General features: G+C 43.8%; 2 protein-coding genes across 2 annotated transcripts in view; both read right to left on the minus strand.

Moving 5' to 3' along the window:
* Positions 1 to 1,670: 1,670 nt before the first annotated feature.
* On the minus strand, positions 1,671 to 9,544 carry TALDO1 (transaldolase 1). The gene is made up of 8 exons (XM_042784616.1): positions 9,342 to 9,544; positions 6,171 to 6,294; positions 5,607 to 5,714; positions 4,780 to 4,911; positions 4,157 to 4,332; positions 3,785 to 3,982; positions 2,574 to 2,719; positions 1,671 to 1,905 (listed from the first exon to the last, which is right to left on the minus strand). Exons 1-8 carry the CDS (start codon positions 9,436 to 9,438, stop codon positions 1,873 to 1,875), a joined length of 1,014 nt encoding a protein of 337 aa, XP_042640550.1. The 5' UTR covers positions 9,439 to 9,544; the 3' UTR covers positions 1,671 to 1,872.
* A 1,408-nt stretch (positions 9,545 to 10,952) lies between these two features.
* Positions 10,953 to 14,041, minus strand: part of EPS8L2 (EPS8 like 2) — a 66,856-nt gene continuing 63,767 nt past the window's right edge. The window contains exons 20-21 of the mRNA XM_032996449.2: positions 13,812 to 13,944; positions 10,953 to 13,412 (exon numbers count right to left, since the gene is read on the minus strand). Coding sequence (XP_032852340.2) covers positions 13,341 to 13,412; positions 13,812 to 13,944 — 205 coding nt within the window. The 3' untranslated portion in view covers positions 10,953 to 13,340. The remainder of the gene's footprint in view (positions 13,413 to 13,811; positions 13,945 to 14,041) is intronic.

The following is a 14,041-nucleotide window of genomic DNA, read 5'->3' on the forward strand; positions in this document are numbered from 1 at the left end:
CAGTTTTGTTTCTGGCAGGATACAAATAATCTAACAGTTTGCAAAGACTATCATGATCTAAATCCCAGTGCGCACTTTGACTTGCAGTGGTAGGGCAGATGGCTGTGTGGCAGTGTAGGGAGCTGGGGGCAGGGTAAAGCTTTTAATGCCAGCTTGACCTTTGAAAGGAAGAGAAAAAGGTCACTTCTCTCCAGAAAGCTTGCCTTCTACCGTGGCCTGCTTCTCACTGTTACCTACAGCTGTGGAGCAGAGGGCTCTGGGTCAGTCCCCTGCAGTGGCATCACCTCCCTCAGGCAGACTGGCACTGTGTGGAGCAGGTCAAAGGCAATGCTGGGAGGCTGCAACACCACATAGATGTCTGAGATGGTTCTGTTGTCTGGTCTGCGAGCATGCTGCCGGCTGTCACTGTGGCTGAAACAACAGTTCCTGGGTTGTTAGGACAATGTCCTGACAATAGTGCTGTTGGGTCGCACTGATGTTAGTGGTCAGGTGTTCCCTTGGCTTGTTTTTCTTGTGTTATTCAAGCTGGGTATAGCATGTGTGTGTGTAAGTATTTTAGCCTCAGTGCTACCATTTATTTATTTTTTTAAGAGGTTAAATTCAGGTAACTCTATCAGGAAACAGTTAATTGTGTCTACATATAAACAGGAACCTCTTGTCTACTCTTGATGGAACTGGACCTATATAAACTAATAAGAGATGTATTTAATTAGTCTTAATGAAATACAGCATGAAATATAATCGCATGCATCTCAACTTAATAGAAAGCCCTGTAATTGGTAAGTGCTGCATTAGGATTAGGTCATTCCTGAGTAAGGATGTCACAGAGCTCTTCCTTTTTCTCAGAAGCAGCAGCTTAAGGACAATGAGAAAGGGAGGGGGTGATGGAACTTAAAAAACAAAACAAAACACCACAAAACCCCCTGACAAATTCCTTATTTGTGGGGTAGGTTTGGCGGCAATTCCATGAGTGTTGCATAAAGAAAATCAGTAACTCCTCCAAAGACAATATACAAAGCTCTAACAGATGATCTCGAGTTGTATCCACATGTTCACTCTGTCAGCTCAGATTAACCAACTGTCAAGTCATTTATTAACTGCTTGAGAGACTTAGTTACTTGTTATTGAAGGCTACGTGTCCAAAATTGTCAGGATACCTGTAGCTAATGCCTGTGTTGTAATCACAGTGGCATTTTCAGCTTCAATGCATTTCATATTCTTGCTGTTACCTTGCTTTGGGCTTTTAGGAAGCAGTAAACAAAACTGGCATTTGACAATATTCCTAAAAATTGCTCATGACACTGCTTTTCCCCCCTGTTAAAGAGCCTTGAAATACTAATTATGATGGCATTCACCAGGTTTGCCAACCAGTAAGTGACTACTGCTGCCACCTTAGCTGCAGAAAGAGGAATGGAAGGGACTGGAGCCTAGTGCGTATACACATGTATATGTATGTGTGTCTCATACGAGTACTTGTGAGTTTTGTACCAAGGGGGGCTTTTGAAACCCGTCGCTTCTCTTTAGTCACTGTAAAATAGCATGAAAGACAAAACTGTTTTCTTAATGTGTTAGGACTATAGACTTAATTAGGAAAGTAATAAAAAAAAAGTTAAAAAATTAAAATGCCAGGTGTCTCTTGAGGCAGTGAAATGAACACATTACGAGGAAAGTCTGGGTTAATTTGCATGTATTGACAAAGTGCCACGAAAATTTGAAATTCTATTTGTCCCTTTGCAAATTGATAAAAAAGCATAATACAGAAATCTATCCATACATAGCATAAGACTTTTACAGATAAGACATTTGTACATCCATTTAACTTCAGGTGCTACACTCATTCAGCCTTGACCACTCAGGAAAATTCCGATTTTTCTACTTCCCATTTTCAGCACTGAACATTCGTTCCTAGAAAGAGAAGTAAACAACGAGCAGCTGAGTAAGAGTTTGGGACCTGTGTTTTAGCAGTGCAGGCTTAAGTCACTATTAAGTAGTTGCCAGTCTTGTTCTGACTTAGATGTGCCTAGATCAGCTACACTTGGTGTGTATTTTTTTTCCCCCAAAACACACATGGTTCAATTAATCCCCTTTGAAAGATTCTCCATAAACTGACAGAAGGCTTTCACGTGGCCTGGCTATACTCAGCATATCTGTTCTTGGTGCCTCCTAGTGCTGAGTACGAGCATGATTTATTTCCAGTTTCCTCTCTGGAGATTATTTATGCGTCTTGTACCACTGCTGACAGCCAGTGAGTTCAGAATTAGACTTAGAGGACTTTTCACTTTGACAGTAGTGTTATCCTGATTAGCTGCCAGTCTAAACACTGCCTTGGTGTGGCTGTATACGTCTGGCATGAATTCTTTCTTGAGATGCAGTCAAGTTTACCAGGTACACTCAAATAAAGGGGCCCATTTGCTATCTGCCTGTCCTACATAGCGTGTACCGCCTGTATAAAAACCTGATCAGACTTGCTTACAGGTTCCTAACCCTTAGCCATACCACAAGGAGCTTCGGGTTTGCTGCAGTGCTTGGAGAAACGTGAGAGGGGACAAGAGGCAGCATGATGTAACATCTACCTTTAACATCCTCTCCAGCTTAATTGCATCTGCAGCGAATTTTCTGATCCCATCGGATAATTTCTCCACAGCCATTTGGTCTTCGTTATGGTACCAGCGGAATGCCTTCTCATCCAGGTGGATCTTCTCAAGCTCGCATGCCTGAGCTGTGCAAGGGGAATCGAAAAAGAGACAAACCCGTGTAATCAGACTATTATCAAATACTACAAGCTTCTTAAAACAGTCTCAAGATTCTGACCATCTCCAGCTGTTGAAAAATTTCAAACACCGCTTTCAATGTGACTTGCTACAGAAGCACACTTTGGGGTGTGCAAGATTGAAAATGCCTCCTGATCTGGTTTTGGAGGAAGAAAAAAAAGGTAGCCTAGATAATCACTATCTCTAAAAATACAATGTTTATGTGTATGCCATTATCTTGTATCTGCTTCTGAATGGTACGGTACTTTCAGGCCTATTATCAAGAATTATGCAACAGTCCTACTGCAGTGAGACATTCTAAGGAAACAGACTGAACAATTAGGTCTTTGATTATTTGGCAGTACCTAACAAAAGCTCAATTGATGACATGCTTACAAGCCAGCTAGCACCCTGTAAGCAGCAACCCATGACTACAGCTGTGCACAGATCTCATCTTCTAAGTTGTAAAATAGCATTTTAGTAAGGCTACAGAAAAGCAAGAGTATTGCAAGGGGAATATACATTCAAAACCACTGTGGCACTGTAGCACTAGATCAAATCACTTAAGTCTTGCATATGATTAATTTCTAGAGTTTCTGGAGGGAAAACCACACATTTTGGATTGTCTAGAGCTAATTGCATCACTGATGCAATAGCAACATAAGATTAACACAAGTTTGGCATCTTTGCTAATATTCATATGCTTGGGATGAAATTTTACTGAAGTATGAACTTCCTTCTGCTCTCTGTCCTTCCAAGAGAGGGTGCACAGTATTTAAGCACACTCAAAACCCACTGTAATTCCAGTCAGTGTACCCAGTGGGATCCAAGACCTTAAAGAAGTGATTATGTGTGTCAGCAAGTGTAGCAGAACTGTAGCAATGAGGCTGCAGTATTGACTTTAGAGAGGGGTCAAGCCCCCTCCTTAAAGCAGAGTGGAAGCAAGCACCAGGCAGCCGAGAGGAACTATGTACTCTTAAACCTGAAGAAGAAAGGGAGCCTGCACAAGCCCATGTTACGTAGAGTAGACTTACCCTCTTTTACACTGAGTGTGGGAGTTAACTTGACGTACTCTTTGCTGAGCTCTGCCAAAAGCTTGGGTGAAATAGTGAGATAGTCACAGCCTGTAAGCGCTTTTATTTCTCCTGTATTTCGAAATGAAGCACCCATCACAATAGTTTTGTAGCCAAACTTTTTGTAGTAGTTATAGATCTTAGTGACACTCTTCACTCCTAAAAAGGAGAAATCAGCAACTTTCAGAATAATTCACTTGCAATACAAATGATTATTTAGAACATGCTCAAAACCAATGTTTTTTTTTTCCTAAGAGGATTTATGTGAGTAAACTGCAGTTTGAATGAGTAGCTACCGTATTTTTAAAATATATCTTAAAAAGGAAAGCTTACCTGGATCCTCTGAAGGCTCATAGGTTTTCTTATCTCCATTTGCAACATACCAATCCAGGATACGTCCTACGAATGGGGAAATCAGAGTAACTCCAGCTTCAGCACAGGCAACTGCCTGAGCAAAGGAGAACAGCAAGGTCATGTTGCAGTGAATCCCATATTCTGCTTCCAGAACCCTGCAGACACAGACTGGCTTAAAACAGCAGTTTGCTTACCTACTGAACTTATATGCTAGGAATAAGCTAGGTTAAAACTCCTGAATTTCTTGAGTTAAATTAGGAATGTGGTACAGTTTATACACTTTAAAGTTTTAAGCTAACAGCAGATGTTTTGCACCGCCAGACTCTGCTTTATTTAATGCTGTTCCTTGGATCAAACACAGAGAACTTAACATGGTATTTCAGGAAACTCTCTTTGTGGCCTGGCCCTTGTATGAACAAACTTTTCCTATTTCAACAGGATGCTGTAGCAGAGCAGCTTGCTTGCTAGCTGTAGCCCTAGTAACAGATTTCCTGGTGCAGCACTTCCACAACAATTCTTTAAGTGCAGAATGCACTTGTCAGGTGCTTGTGAGCAGGCAGAAGCATGCTATGAATCAGCACACCAGCTACAGAAATACTTACTTGCCAGCCTGGATTCCTTCCCAAGTTGAAGAAAGCTTTATGAGAATACGATCTTTACCAATTCCTGCTTCCTTATAAAGGTCAATGAGGCGCCTGGCCCTTTGAATCATTCCTTCCTTATCAAAGGACAACCTTTGAAACAAGAGCAGGACTGCTTAAAACTGACATTTTTTTTTTTTTTTTTTTTATTAAATGCTCTCCCCACCAACCCCACTGAAAAATGTTGTCCATTTTGTCACCATTTATATGCCAATAGCAGGTTTCTGTTCTGAGAGATACTTCCTGGGTCATGAGCCCATCATGTAGGTGTATGACAGCACTGCTGCTCTGACTCAAGAGGATCCAGAGCTCAAGACAGCTTTCCTTGAGAAAATTAGAGACTAAAGTTTTCCTCAAGTTTTTTCATAATGAATGCAGAAGCTGAGCATTAGAAGTGAATTGGCAATGAGTAGGTTAACAGACCTATGCATGTCTTGAAATAAACTGTTAAAACAGATCTCTTAGTAAATTGAGAAGATGTTATCACACAAAAGAGAATGAACAAAACTCAGTATATGGGAAGCATGAGGTTTTCCTTGCTTAAGAAACAACAGGAAGATTGCAAAAATTCAAGCACAGTATTACTTGTTTTCATACTTTTGTTACAGAGCTATAATCAAGCAAACTAAGGGAAATCCATGTTTTAATTAAATAAATATTAACAATATAAACTCTTGCTAGTCTTGTAACAGTGAGCTGTCTAGTCAGGAACATCTTTCTCCAACTCACATCATGTCTCTTTTTGTATGTAAAAATATCCAGGGTAACCCAGAGGAAAAAGAGCCAACCTTGCATCTACTTCTGTGGACACACGGCCAGGTATCCTCTTCAGTATTTCAGCTCCAAATAATACAAAAAGTTTGTCACAAGCATTTTTGATCTGCTCCTCTTCTGACCTGAAAACCACAAAGAGCAAGATCATTTCCATGGGAGGAAAAAAAAAAGCGCATTCACACCTTGCCATGGATTTCACAGTCCATTTAACACTGAATTCCAGAGTTCAAATAGCTGCTTCTGCCATGCTCCATGTTTCTGTTCTGTCCTCTCTGTACCACCAGCAGCATTAGCCTTTGGACACCATTTCATATAATGCTGTCAACTCAAGAGTTTTTCTGAGCAGTCCTAGAAGGCCACGTGTGAGCTGGTAAATGGAGATGCACTTCAAAGCACATCTGAAATGAGTAAGAAATTTTTCTTTAAGGGTTGAGGCTTTTTGGGGCAGGAGATACACCCGTGAGTAGGTGAGAAGAAAACCCTAGTACGTTGCTAGTAGTACTGAACACTATTTGTATAAATAAGGTATCTTAAATATAGATCTAAGAAAAAAAAAAAAAAACAAACTCTTTACTTACCCACCAAGTTTCTTCCCATAGACAACAGCATCATCGACAAGTTCCTGATAAGCTGGCATCTGAGCAGCAGCTAGTATCAGAGATGGGTTTGTGGTGGCATCCAGGGGCTTGTACTCGTCAATTGCTAAGAAAATAAAAATAGCCAATTTAAAACAAACAGCAAGCCTGAGCAATTGAAAGGAGTTTGCTCAAATATGTGAGAATGTAAACACTTCTGGCTGGAGGATAGTAGCGTTCATGACACAGCAGACTAGTGCACAGTGATGTTTAAATACCGCTGCCTGAAGGCTGTCTTGTGCCAGAAGTACTAGAACAAGGTTAACAGCTACCGTGATAAAATACAGCAAAGTTTATTCCCTACTATAGACATTGCCCAAAAGAAATAAACTTGCAGAAATGACAGATGAAGAGAAGCGGTACTAACTTTCAACTTCTCCCATCTGTCCATGTCATATTCACCAGCATAACCGAGTTCCAGGAATCGCAGTGGGGAAGTGAAGACAAGGGGATCTTTCTTCTCTTCTAGGAGTTAGGCATTTGGGTTTGTGTTTGTCTACAGCTGTTAGAACCAGAGCAGGAGAACAACTCCTCTGTTAGGCTCTAGCAACTTTCCTTACTGCATTTTAAAACTTTTTCAAGTAGTTGCAGACCATTTCTTATTATCTGTTCTTGTAATTTCCTTGTATTACCAGGCTTCCTTCCTGACAGGAGATATTTGACCCTTTGGCTTACCTTAAGCCCTGGACTACACCTATTTCAGGTGATAGCAGTTGTTTACCAGAGCAGGCTGTGACCGTGCAGGGCTGGCCCTGATCACAGCTGAGCTGCCCTGCACGCAGAGACTGACTCAGCAAAGGGGGGAGAGCCTCTGCAGGCCCTTCAGTGATTTTTGGTTACAAGCTCTGTTGTTACCACAGCTAAATGTCAAAAATAACAAAATATTTATTACCAGCTCAGTTTTCTCAGTGTTTTTACACAGGGATGAAAACCCAAGTTAGAGAGTACAACTTATTTTCTTCTATAACTTAAAAAATAAAGTATTGTTTTTCCATAGCTCCCTCCTAAGCAATGATCATGATCCTGGAGCAAGTCCATTCCATACAATCAGGTCCTTCAAAACACACTCTAATTAATTTTAAAACCCAATTTAATTTTAAAATGAAGCAGTACACCGATGAAACTCATTTCTGAAGCATATGCACAATTTTAGAGAAGTATATTTTGACAGCTTTTTCCTTCTTTGCAGCCTTGCGGCAGTTGAAGACTGTTACAGGTCTCTGGCAACATGCATAAATTGATCTCCTTATATCTGTCACCCAGTTTTCCCCACCCAGTCTTCCTTTAGGTCTGTCAGAAAGCATTTAGCAGCCCGTGTTTGAGCTGTGCAGTACAGGCTTTCAGTGGGGGATCCATGACCTTCTCTCATTGTGAGCACAAAGCAAGCCAGGCAAAAGAGTAAGTGTGTTCTGGTCTAACTTAGTTAAAAGGCAAACCTAGAGCAGCTACTAGAGGCACCACCCCTTACTGATGGTACTTGCTTCATGAGCCATTCAGACCAGCATCCCTTCCTGCACAGCACCTTACTGACACGTTTATCTAGAAATAAAACTGGGAACTGGTGTTAGCAACAGTGGCACTTTAACCGGCATCAGTATTTAATGGGAACAGGGAGGGAGCCAGATGCTGACTTGAGCCCTGGCTGCACAGTAAGAAGGATCCACTGGTGGCAACAGGCAGCCAGGGATCCATCAACTGCAAAACTGTTCCCAGGAGCTTGTTAAAACTTTCCCGTGGGCAGCGTTCAGCCTCCTCACTGCCACCTGTACAAACATCCCATTGGCTGTCACAAGGATTTTTTTTTTTTTTTTGCATGCTTTTTTGAAGCCAGGGTACTGTTTTAAATTAATGCAGTTTCAGCACAGGCTGGGCTTTACCCAGGTTTGTTGCTACTCAAAGGTACGCGAATCTGACAAGGCTGAGTTATCTAGTGACGCAGTGTTTCCAGCTCTCTTGACGCGATGCTTGATGAAGCTGCATCAATGCTCAGACCCTGTCCTGGTGTGGTGGTTGTGTTTTGTGTCAGATGGACTCTTAAAGACAAGCTACAGTTTCTCTGTAACGTTTTGTGCAGCCTGACACTTGAAATTGAGCAATCCAAAGCATTTAACAGATGTACGTTGCCTAGAGTTAGAGCAAGTATGTAAATACACACAGAGTGTCACTAGGCATGTGTCTGAGGTGTTGCTACCCCTGTGCACGCTCCATCTTAAATTTACTAATAGAAGACATTTGACAGCTGCCATTTAGGATTGTTTATTCATCACCTGTGGGATTAGGTAAGCAGCAGACAGATTACTGAAAGCCTGGGTGATGGCAGAACAGGATTCAAGCATTGCTCTGTGCAACCCAGACATTCAGGGGAGGGATTTTTCAGTTCTGATGTACCAGGAACGTTGCATGCCTGTGCAGGCACTCAGGCAGTGACAGCTTTGGGACAAGTGGCTTTATAATTGCACACCACCTCCCTTCCTCAGAAAGGAGAAGGCTTGCTCATTCTCACGAGATAAGGAAAACAAAAGCACTCTTGCATTATTATTTTCTTTGCTTCACAACTGCTTTGCTTCCACCATTGGAAAAAAAAAAAAAAAAAAGAGGGGGGGTGGGAGGAGAGAAAAATCTACAGTGGTTATTGAAAAATATAACTTTGTTAGCCTCATAGAACTTATCATGTGGAGTCTGGCACTTACTAGTAACAGCACGTAGCGCTGCCCATCGGAGTTTGTGCCCACGGTAGGGCAAACTGGAAAAAAAAGTGTCACTGGAGGGCCTGACAAATGGGCTGGATGGGCCCCACGAGCCGTAACCGGCTCCCCTGGCACTCGGGGCACCGGGAGCCGCTCTGGCTGTCAGTCGCCCAGCAGCCGGTAACCCACGGCCGCCTCCCGGAGCCCAGCCCAGAGGCCACGGGGGTGGCCGCGGGCACCCCACCCCGCGTTAGGTAACGGCGCCTTTCCCAACACCGGCCTTGTGCAACGCGCCGGCACCGAGCAGCTGCCCCCCCCGCCCCTCCGGGTGGTTCGCTCCCCCGCGGGCGCTCGCCCCTTCGGCCGGGCGCGCCCACTATCCGCGGAGGGGGTGTGCGTGCGTGTGTGTCCCGCCGCCGCCTCTCACCGTTGAAGTCCCCGGTGTCGGCCACCACGGTGGTGTGGTGCTTGAGCTGGTCCAGCACCGACTCCATTTTCTGCCGCTTTACGGGAGACACCGACATAATCCGCACAACGAAGCGGGAGGGTTCGCGCCGCCGAGGAGGAACCGCGCGCTGCTCGGAGGGGAGCCGGCCTGCGCGCGCACCCGCCGCTCGCTCCCGACATCCAGCCCGCCCGCCGCCAATCCCATCCCAGGAGGGAGGCGGACAGCCAATCAAGAGCCCGGAGACAAGACGGGGGGAGGGTGCCGGGGTAGGAAGGCAGTTTCTGATTGGGTCGTTTCCGGCCTGTGAGGGCTGAGGGGGTGGTCACCTTGACGACAGGGGATGCCGCCGCCAGTCCTTCCCCTCGGCGGGGAGAGGGGGAGCGCGGTCCGTTGGGCAGTCGCTGTCCGGGTGGGCTGAGGGGACTCTCCTGTCCCCAGCAGCTCCCGTGGGGTCTCCTCATGGCCGGGCATGGCTCCCGAGCCGCCCCCTCAGACATCCGGCCCTCCTGTGCCTCTCCGGGACAGGGCTCCGCCGGTGACAAGATGGCGGCGGGAGGGTTGGAGAGGGCGAGGCGTTCGCCCCGTGGAGCAGCCTTGAGGAAAGACTCGCAGCTGTGCAACGCCTGCGTTAACCTATTGCCGGAGCCAAGCGGTGTGTTTGCTCCCTCGCTGTCTGGGCAAGGCTCAACACTGAGAGCCAGAGCTCTAGCCTGCACTGGTGTGCCAGAGAAAGCCCCCCTAATCCAGTCAGGCATGCGTTCTTGGTCACCCACAGCTGTTCATTCGCCTAAGCTTCATTTAAGTTCCAACCCTGTTAACATGATTGTACTTCTGAAACAGGGAATGGGATTTGGCTGGAAATGTTGCAGTCTGCCACTTGGCCTTTAAACAGAGGCTCTTTGGATCATGCTGTTCCCTTCGTTTTATCTTGTATTGTTTCAATTGTGGAAGCTGCCACAGTAATTTCCCTTCCTCATACAGAAGGATATGCTTTGGTACAACCTCCTCATGCTTTGTCCAACCTGAAGAGAGGATAATGGCAGGAGGCATAAGGTTTAAGTCCTGTTTGAATTCTGTGACTATGTAGGAAACATGTTCTCATTGTCTCCAGAGCCCTTTGCCAAGGCATGAGAGCCTCCCTTGTATATCCCATCCCTTGTCTTTGTTCTCAGCCCTGTGTTAGCTGGCATTGACCAGGGTTGGGTGTTTCTAGATTGCCAGTGCAGAGTGTAGTCTTGGACACTCTGTGTAAATGCTGGCATGTTGTCTCAGTTACATGTTCCAGAGGTGAGAGAGATTTGTTTTTCAAGATAATGAGAAAGGGGATGTTTTGGATTCAGCTAGTAGCTCTCCCAGCATTTGATTGCTATCGTATGTGGGATTTTCAGCTACTCCTGTTTTTAGATATGAATGATTATCAAGGCCATAACATCCTTCCTTTTGAATGGAACCTCCCCAGAATCAAAAAAACAGGTGATTTCAGATACTCTGCTGTGTATCTTTGAGCAACAAGTCATGCTGAAAGCCAGCCTTTAATAACTGTTTCTGTGTCCTGTTGCTTTCATTTATATCCAAGAGACGGAGATGGAGTTAGAAGTATAACTTAACTATTTTAATAAATCTTATACAGTGCATGGTTATATCATTTTATCCTTCGTTCAATTACATTATTGTACAGTACATTATAGCGTTATCTGCAGGCAGTACAAATATAACAGATGCACAGCTCAGTCATATGGAAATTTTTAAAAGTGACTTCTGCAATAAGGTCTACTGATATATTTATTTTACGAAATGCTCCCGTGGCTCCGGCTTTACAGAACTGTTGTGTACACATCTATTATAATCCCAAGTAACTATAATTCTGTGTGATTTGTTTTCCTTTATACCCAAAGACAAGAATGGTGGTGTGTTTCCTAGCTCACCATTTGTTTTTATTTTTATTTTAGAAATTATTTAGCCTCCTGTGGTTTTAACACCAATGGTTTGCCAGCATTCACATCTGCTTCTCATCTCCACCCTAATCCAGGGCTTCTCAGGAGGATTGTCCTCTTCATCCCTCCCTGACAAGGTGAGTACCCTTTGCAAATTCCAGCTGCTGTGGCAAGCCAGCAGTTGTGACTAAAAACGTGATCCTCTCCTGTAAATTCCCTGCCTGCACCTTAATTCTGCTATTGCTAACAGTGTCCTATGTCAAGATTAAGAAAATGTATCATCCATTAGAAACATTTTTGGAAGAACAAAGCCAAAATTGAGAGGTGCATCAGTATTATCAGATTTAGACACGTGTTCCCCAGCCACTACTTCACAACCGTACAGCTTTTTCCATTAAATGTGCGAGGACAGGCCCAAACTATGCAAAGACTTAGGCCCATGCTTAACCTTTAAAGGAGGTGGGACCATTCACAGCACGTGAAGGAAAGCCTGTGGGTAAATCTTTGTGGAGTCTGGGCCTGAATTTTCATCCAGCCAAAGCTAAGGTGTGTGAATGAGAGAGAAAGACAAAGTCTTCCTGGTCTGTGAGCAGTTCCTGTAGATGTGTTTGCTTTACTGCATACCTGTCAAGTTGGTCTGTAAGTAAAATACAGATATAAATACAGTGTATGCCAGGCTTGCTGTGGACAGGAAATCTACTATATGCTTGCTTGTGCTTTTAAAACTTTGAGTAAATTATTGATGCATAATCACTTAATTATATCTCTAAGGAAAGGGATTTTTTCCTCATCCCTATTTATAAATTGTAAGAATGAGGGGGTATTTCACTAGATAGATATATACATATGCACATAATGTTATTAGGAAAAACAGGAAGTGAAGAACAACAGCCTCTCCTAAATTAGATTATTTTTTTTCTTGTGGCCATTTATTTCATATTAAAGCAGCCTTTCCAAGCGTGCTGTTGTTTCTTAGACATTTAGGAAGCATTTCAGATTACTCTTTGCAATGAAAACATGAAGGTGGGGATGACTGGTGAACACCCTGGGAAGGGCTTTAGGTGTGACTGGGTTGGGAGCAAATGGTAGGGGCTTATCATCTCCTTGTTTGAGGCCTGGCTTTGGCAATACCGCAACTTGGTGATACAGGATCAGTGCCAAAGTGAAGGGCTGCACAGCTGCCCTGAGCCCCAGCCCCTGAGTAAGCAGGGGTGATCAGGCTGAACTCACCTATGTGCAGATTCAAATCACTTCATTTGTCACTCAGATCCTGCTTGGTATTACGCAATGAAAGCCCGTTTCCATGGTTCAAAGATGGCGCTCACTGGTACCTGTGTTTAAGGAAGCAGCCAGTCTTATGTGTGTTGCAATTTGAGCCTCATCCAATGAGGGGGCATGAGGGGACAGAAGGGGGACAGTGAATTGTCACTGGACCTTTGCTAGTGGGCTGCAGGGGGTATCTGCCACAGAGAAGGAGATGAAAAGTGGGGGAAAAGACTTATTTCCATGGTTCAGACTCTAAGCATTCAGGCTAGCTTGTTCAGTGCTGTGTGCCATGCCCTCTCTTCCCGAGCCATGCCGGCGAGGGGGGTGGGAGCAGGTACAGCCCTACGAGAAAAGCTTTGCAGGGTCTTTTTTGCTTGAATCCAGCCACTGTCGTACATTCAGACACGTGTGAATTCTGATCTGCTCTGATCACATGCACACGAGGAAAGCTTTGCAGGGTCTTTTTTGCTTGAATCCAGCCATTGTTGTACATTCAGACACGTGTGAATTCTGATCTGCTCTGATCACATGCACATAAAATTTCAGTATAAAATATATAGTTATAAAAAATACTTCATGCAATATTAAAACACCTTTCCCAATGGGACGTGGTCTTACTGTCTACCCTTATCAACAGTGTTCAAGAAAGTGTCACTTTGATGGCAATTATACTGTTAAGTGTGGAGCACTGCCATCTCTCCTCTGGACTGGGGATCATTGCTTTCATTCCCTTTTCCTGCACTACTATGACTAATAGCTGAAATAAAGCAGATAGATTTTAATTAGCAGAATCAATCCTTTCCTGGCGACGCTTCATGATTTCTTGGAGCTCTGATTCCCCTCTGCTTTTCTAGAATGGAAAAAAAAGTTGTTTGAATTTTAAGTTCAAGCTGTAGTTAAATTATAATATTGAACTAATGCTGTAAGAGTTGAGTGATACTGGTAACAAGGCAGATTCGTTAGTGGAAATGGGGTGATCTGCCTTACAGATCTGGAGCCTTTTTCCTTAAAAGACTTCTCAGCATTTTTAGGCAGTGTGTTTTTTTGGTGTGGTGTTTTTTTTGTTTGTTTGGTTTGGTTTTTTTTTTTTGTTGTTGTTGTTTTGTTTTGTTTGGTGATGTTTATTTTGGTTTTGTTTTTGTTTTTGTTTTTTTTTTTTAATTGTGTTTCTTAAAAGGTCTGTTTATTGGGATATCTGACACTACTGGTACAGACACCCACTCAGGTAGTTGTCCAGAAAGCTACTTACCTCCAGTAGATTTTTCTCCACTGTGATTTTACTGTATACTCTGTTTCCCTCATCACCACATACTTTTTTTAGCTCCTCTCTGTTAAGGGAGAAGAGCTGAGCTCCGGTAAGGATGCCAAGGTGTTCCACTGTCCTGGGAAGACACAAAGTGAGGAGATGATAATTGTGTTACACGTGGCCTCTTGCCAAAGGTGAGGAGTTGGAGGTAGAAGGGTGAGGAGCAGCTGAGG

This window comes from Tyto alba, unplaced genomic scaffold, assembly GCF_018691265.1.
Source record: "Tyto alba isolate M040663 unplaced genomic scaffold, T.alba_DEE_v4.0 Super-Scaffold_8, whole genome shotgun sequence".
Taxonomy (NCBI): domain Eukaryota; kingdom Metazoa; phylum Chordata; class Aves; order Strigiformes; family Tytonidae; genus Tyto; species Tyto alba.

Excerpts from the sequence above, each read along its gene's own strand:
- TALDO1 (XM_042784616.1), bottom strand. The coding sequence starts at position 9,438 with ATGTCGGTGTCTCCCGTAAAGCGGCAGAAAATGGAGTCGGTGCTGGAC. Across the intron at positions 4,912-5,606 it reads TCCACAGAAGTAGATGCAAG|GTTGTCCTTTGATAAGGAAG; the intron begins GTTGGCTCTTTT and ends CTTGTTTCAAAG. Across the intron at positions 1,906-2,573 it reads AGCTGGAGAGGATGTTAAAG|GAACGAATGTTCAGTGCTGA; the intron begins GTAGATGTTACA and ends TTCTCTTTCTAG.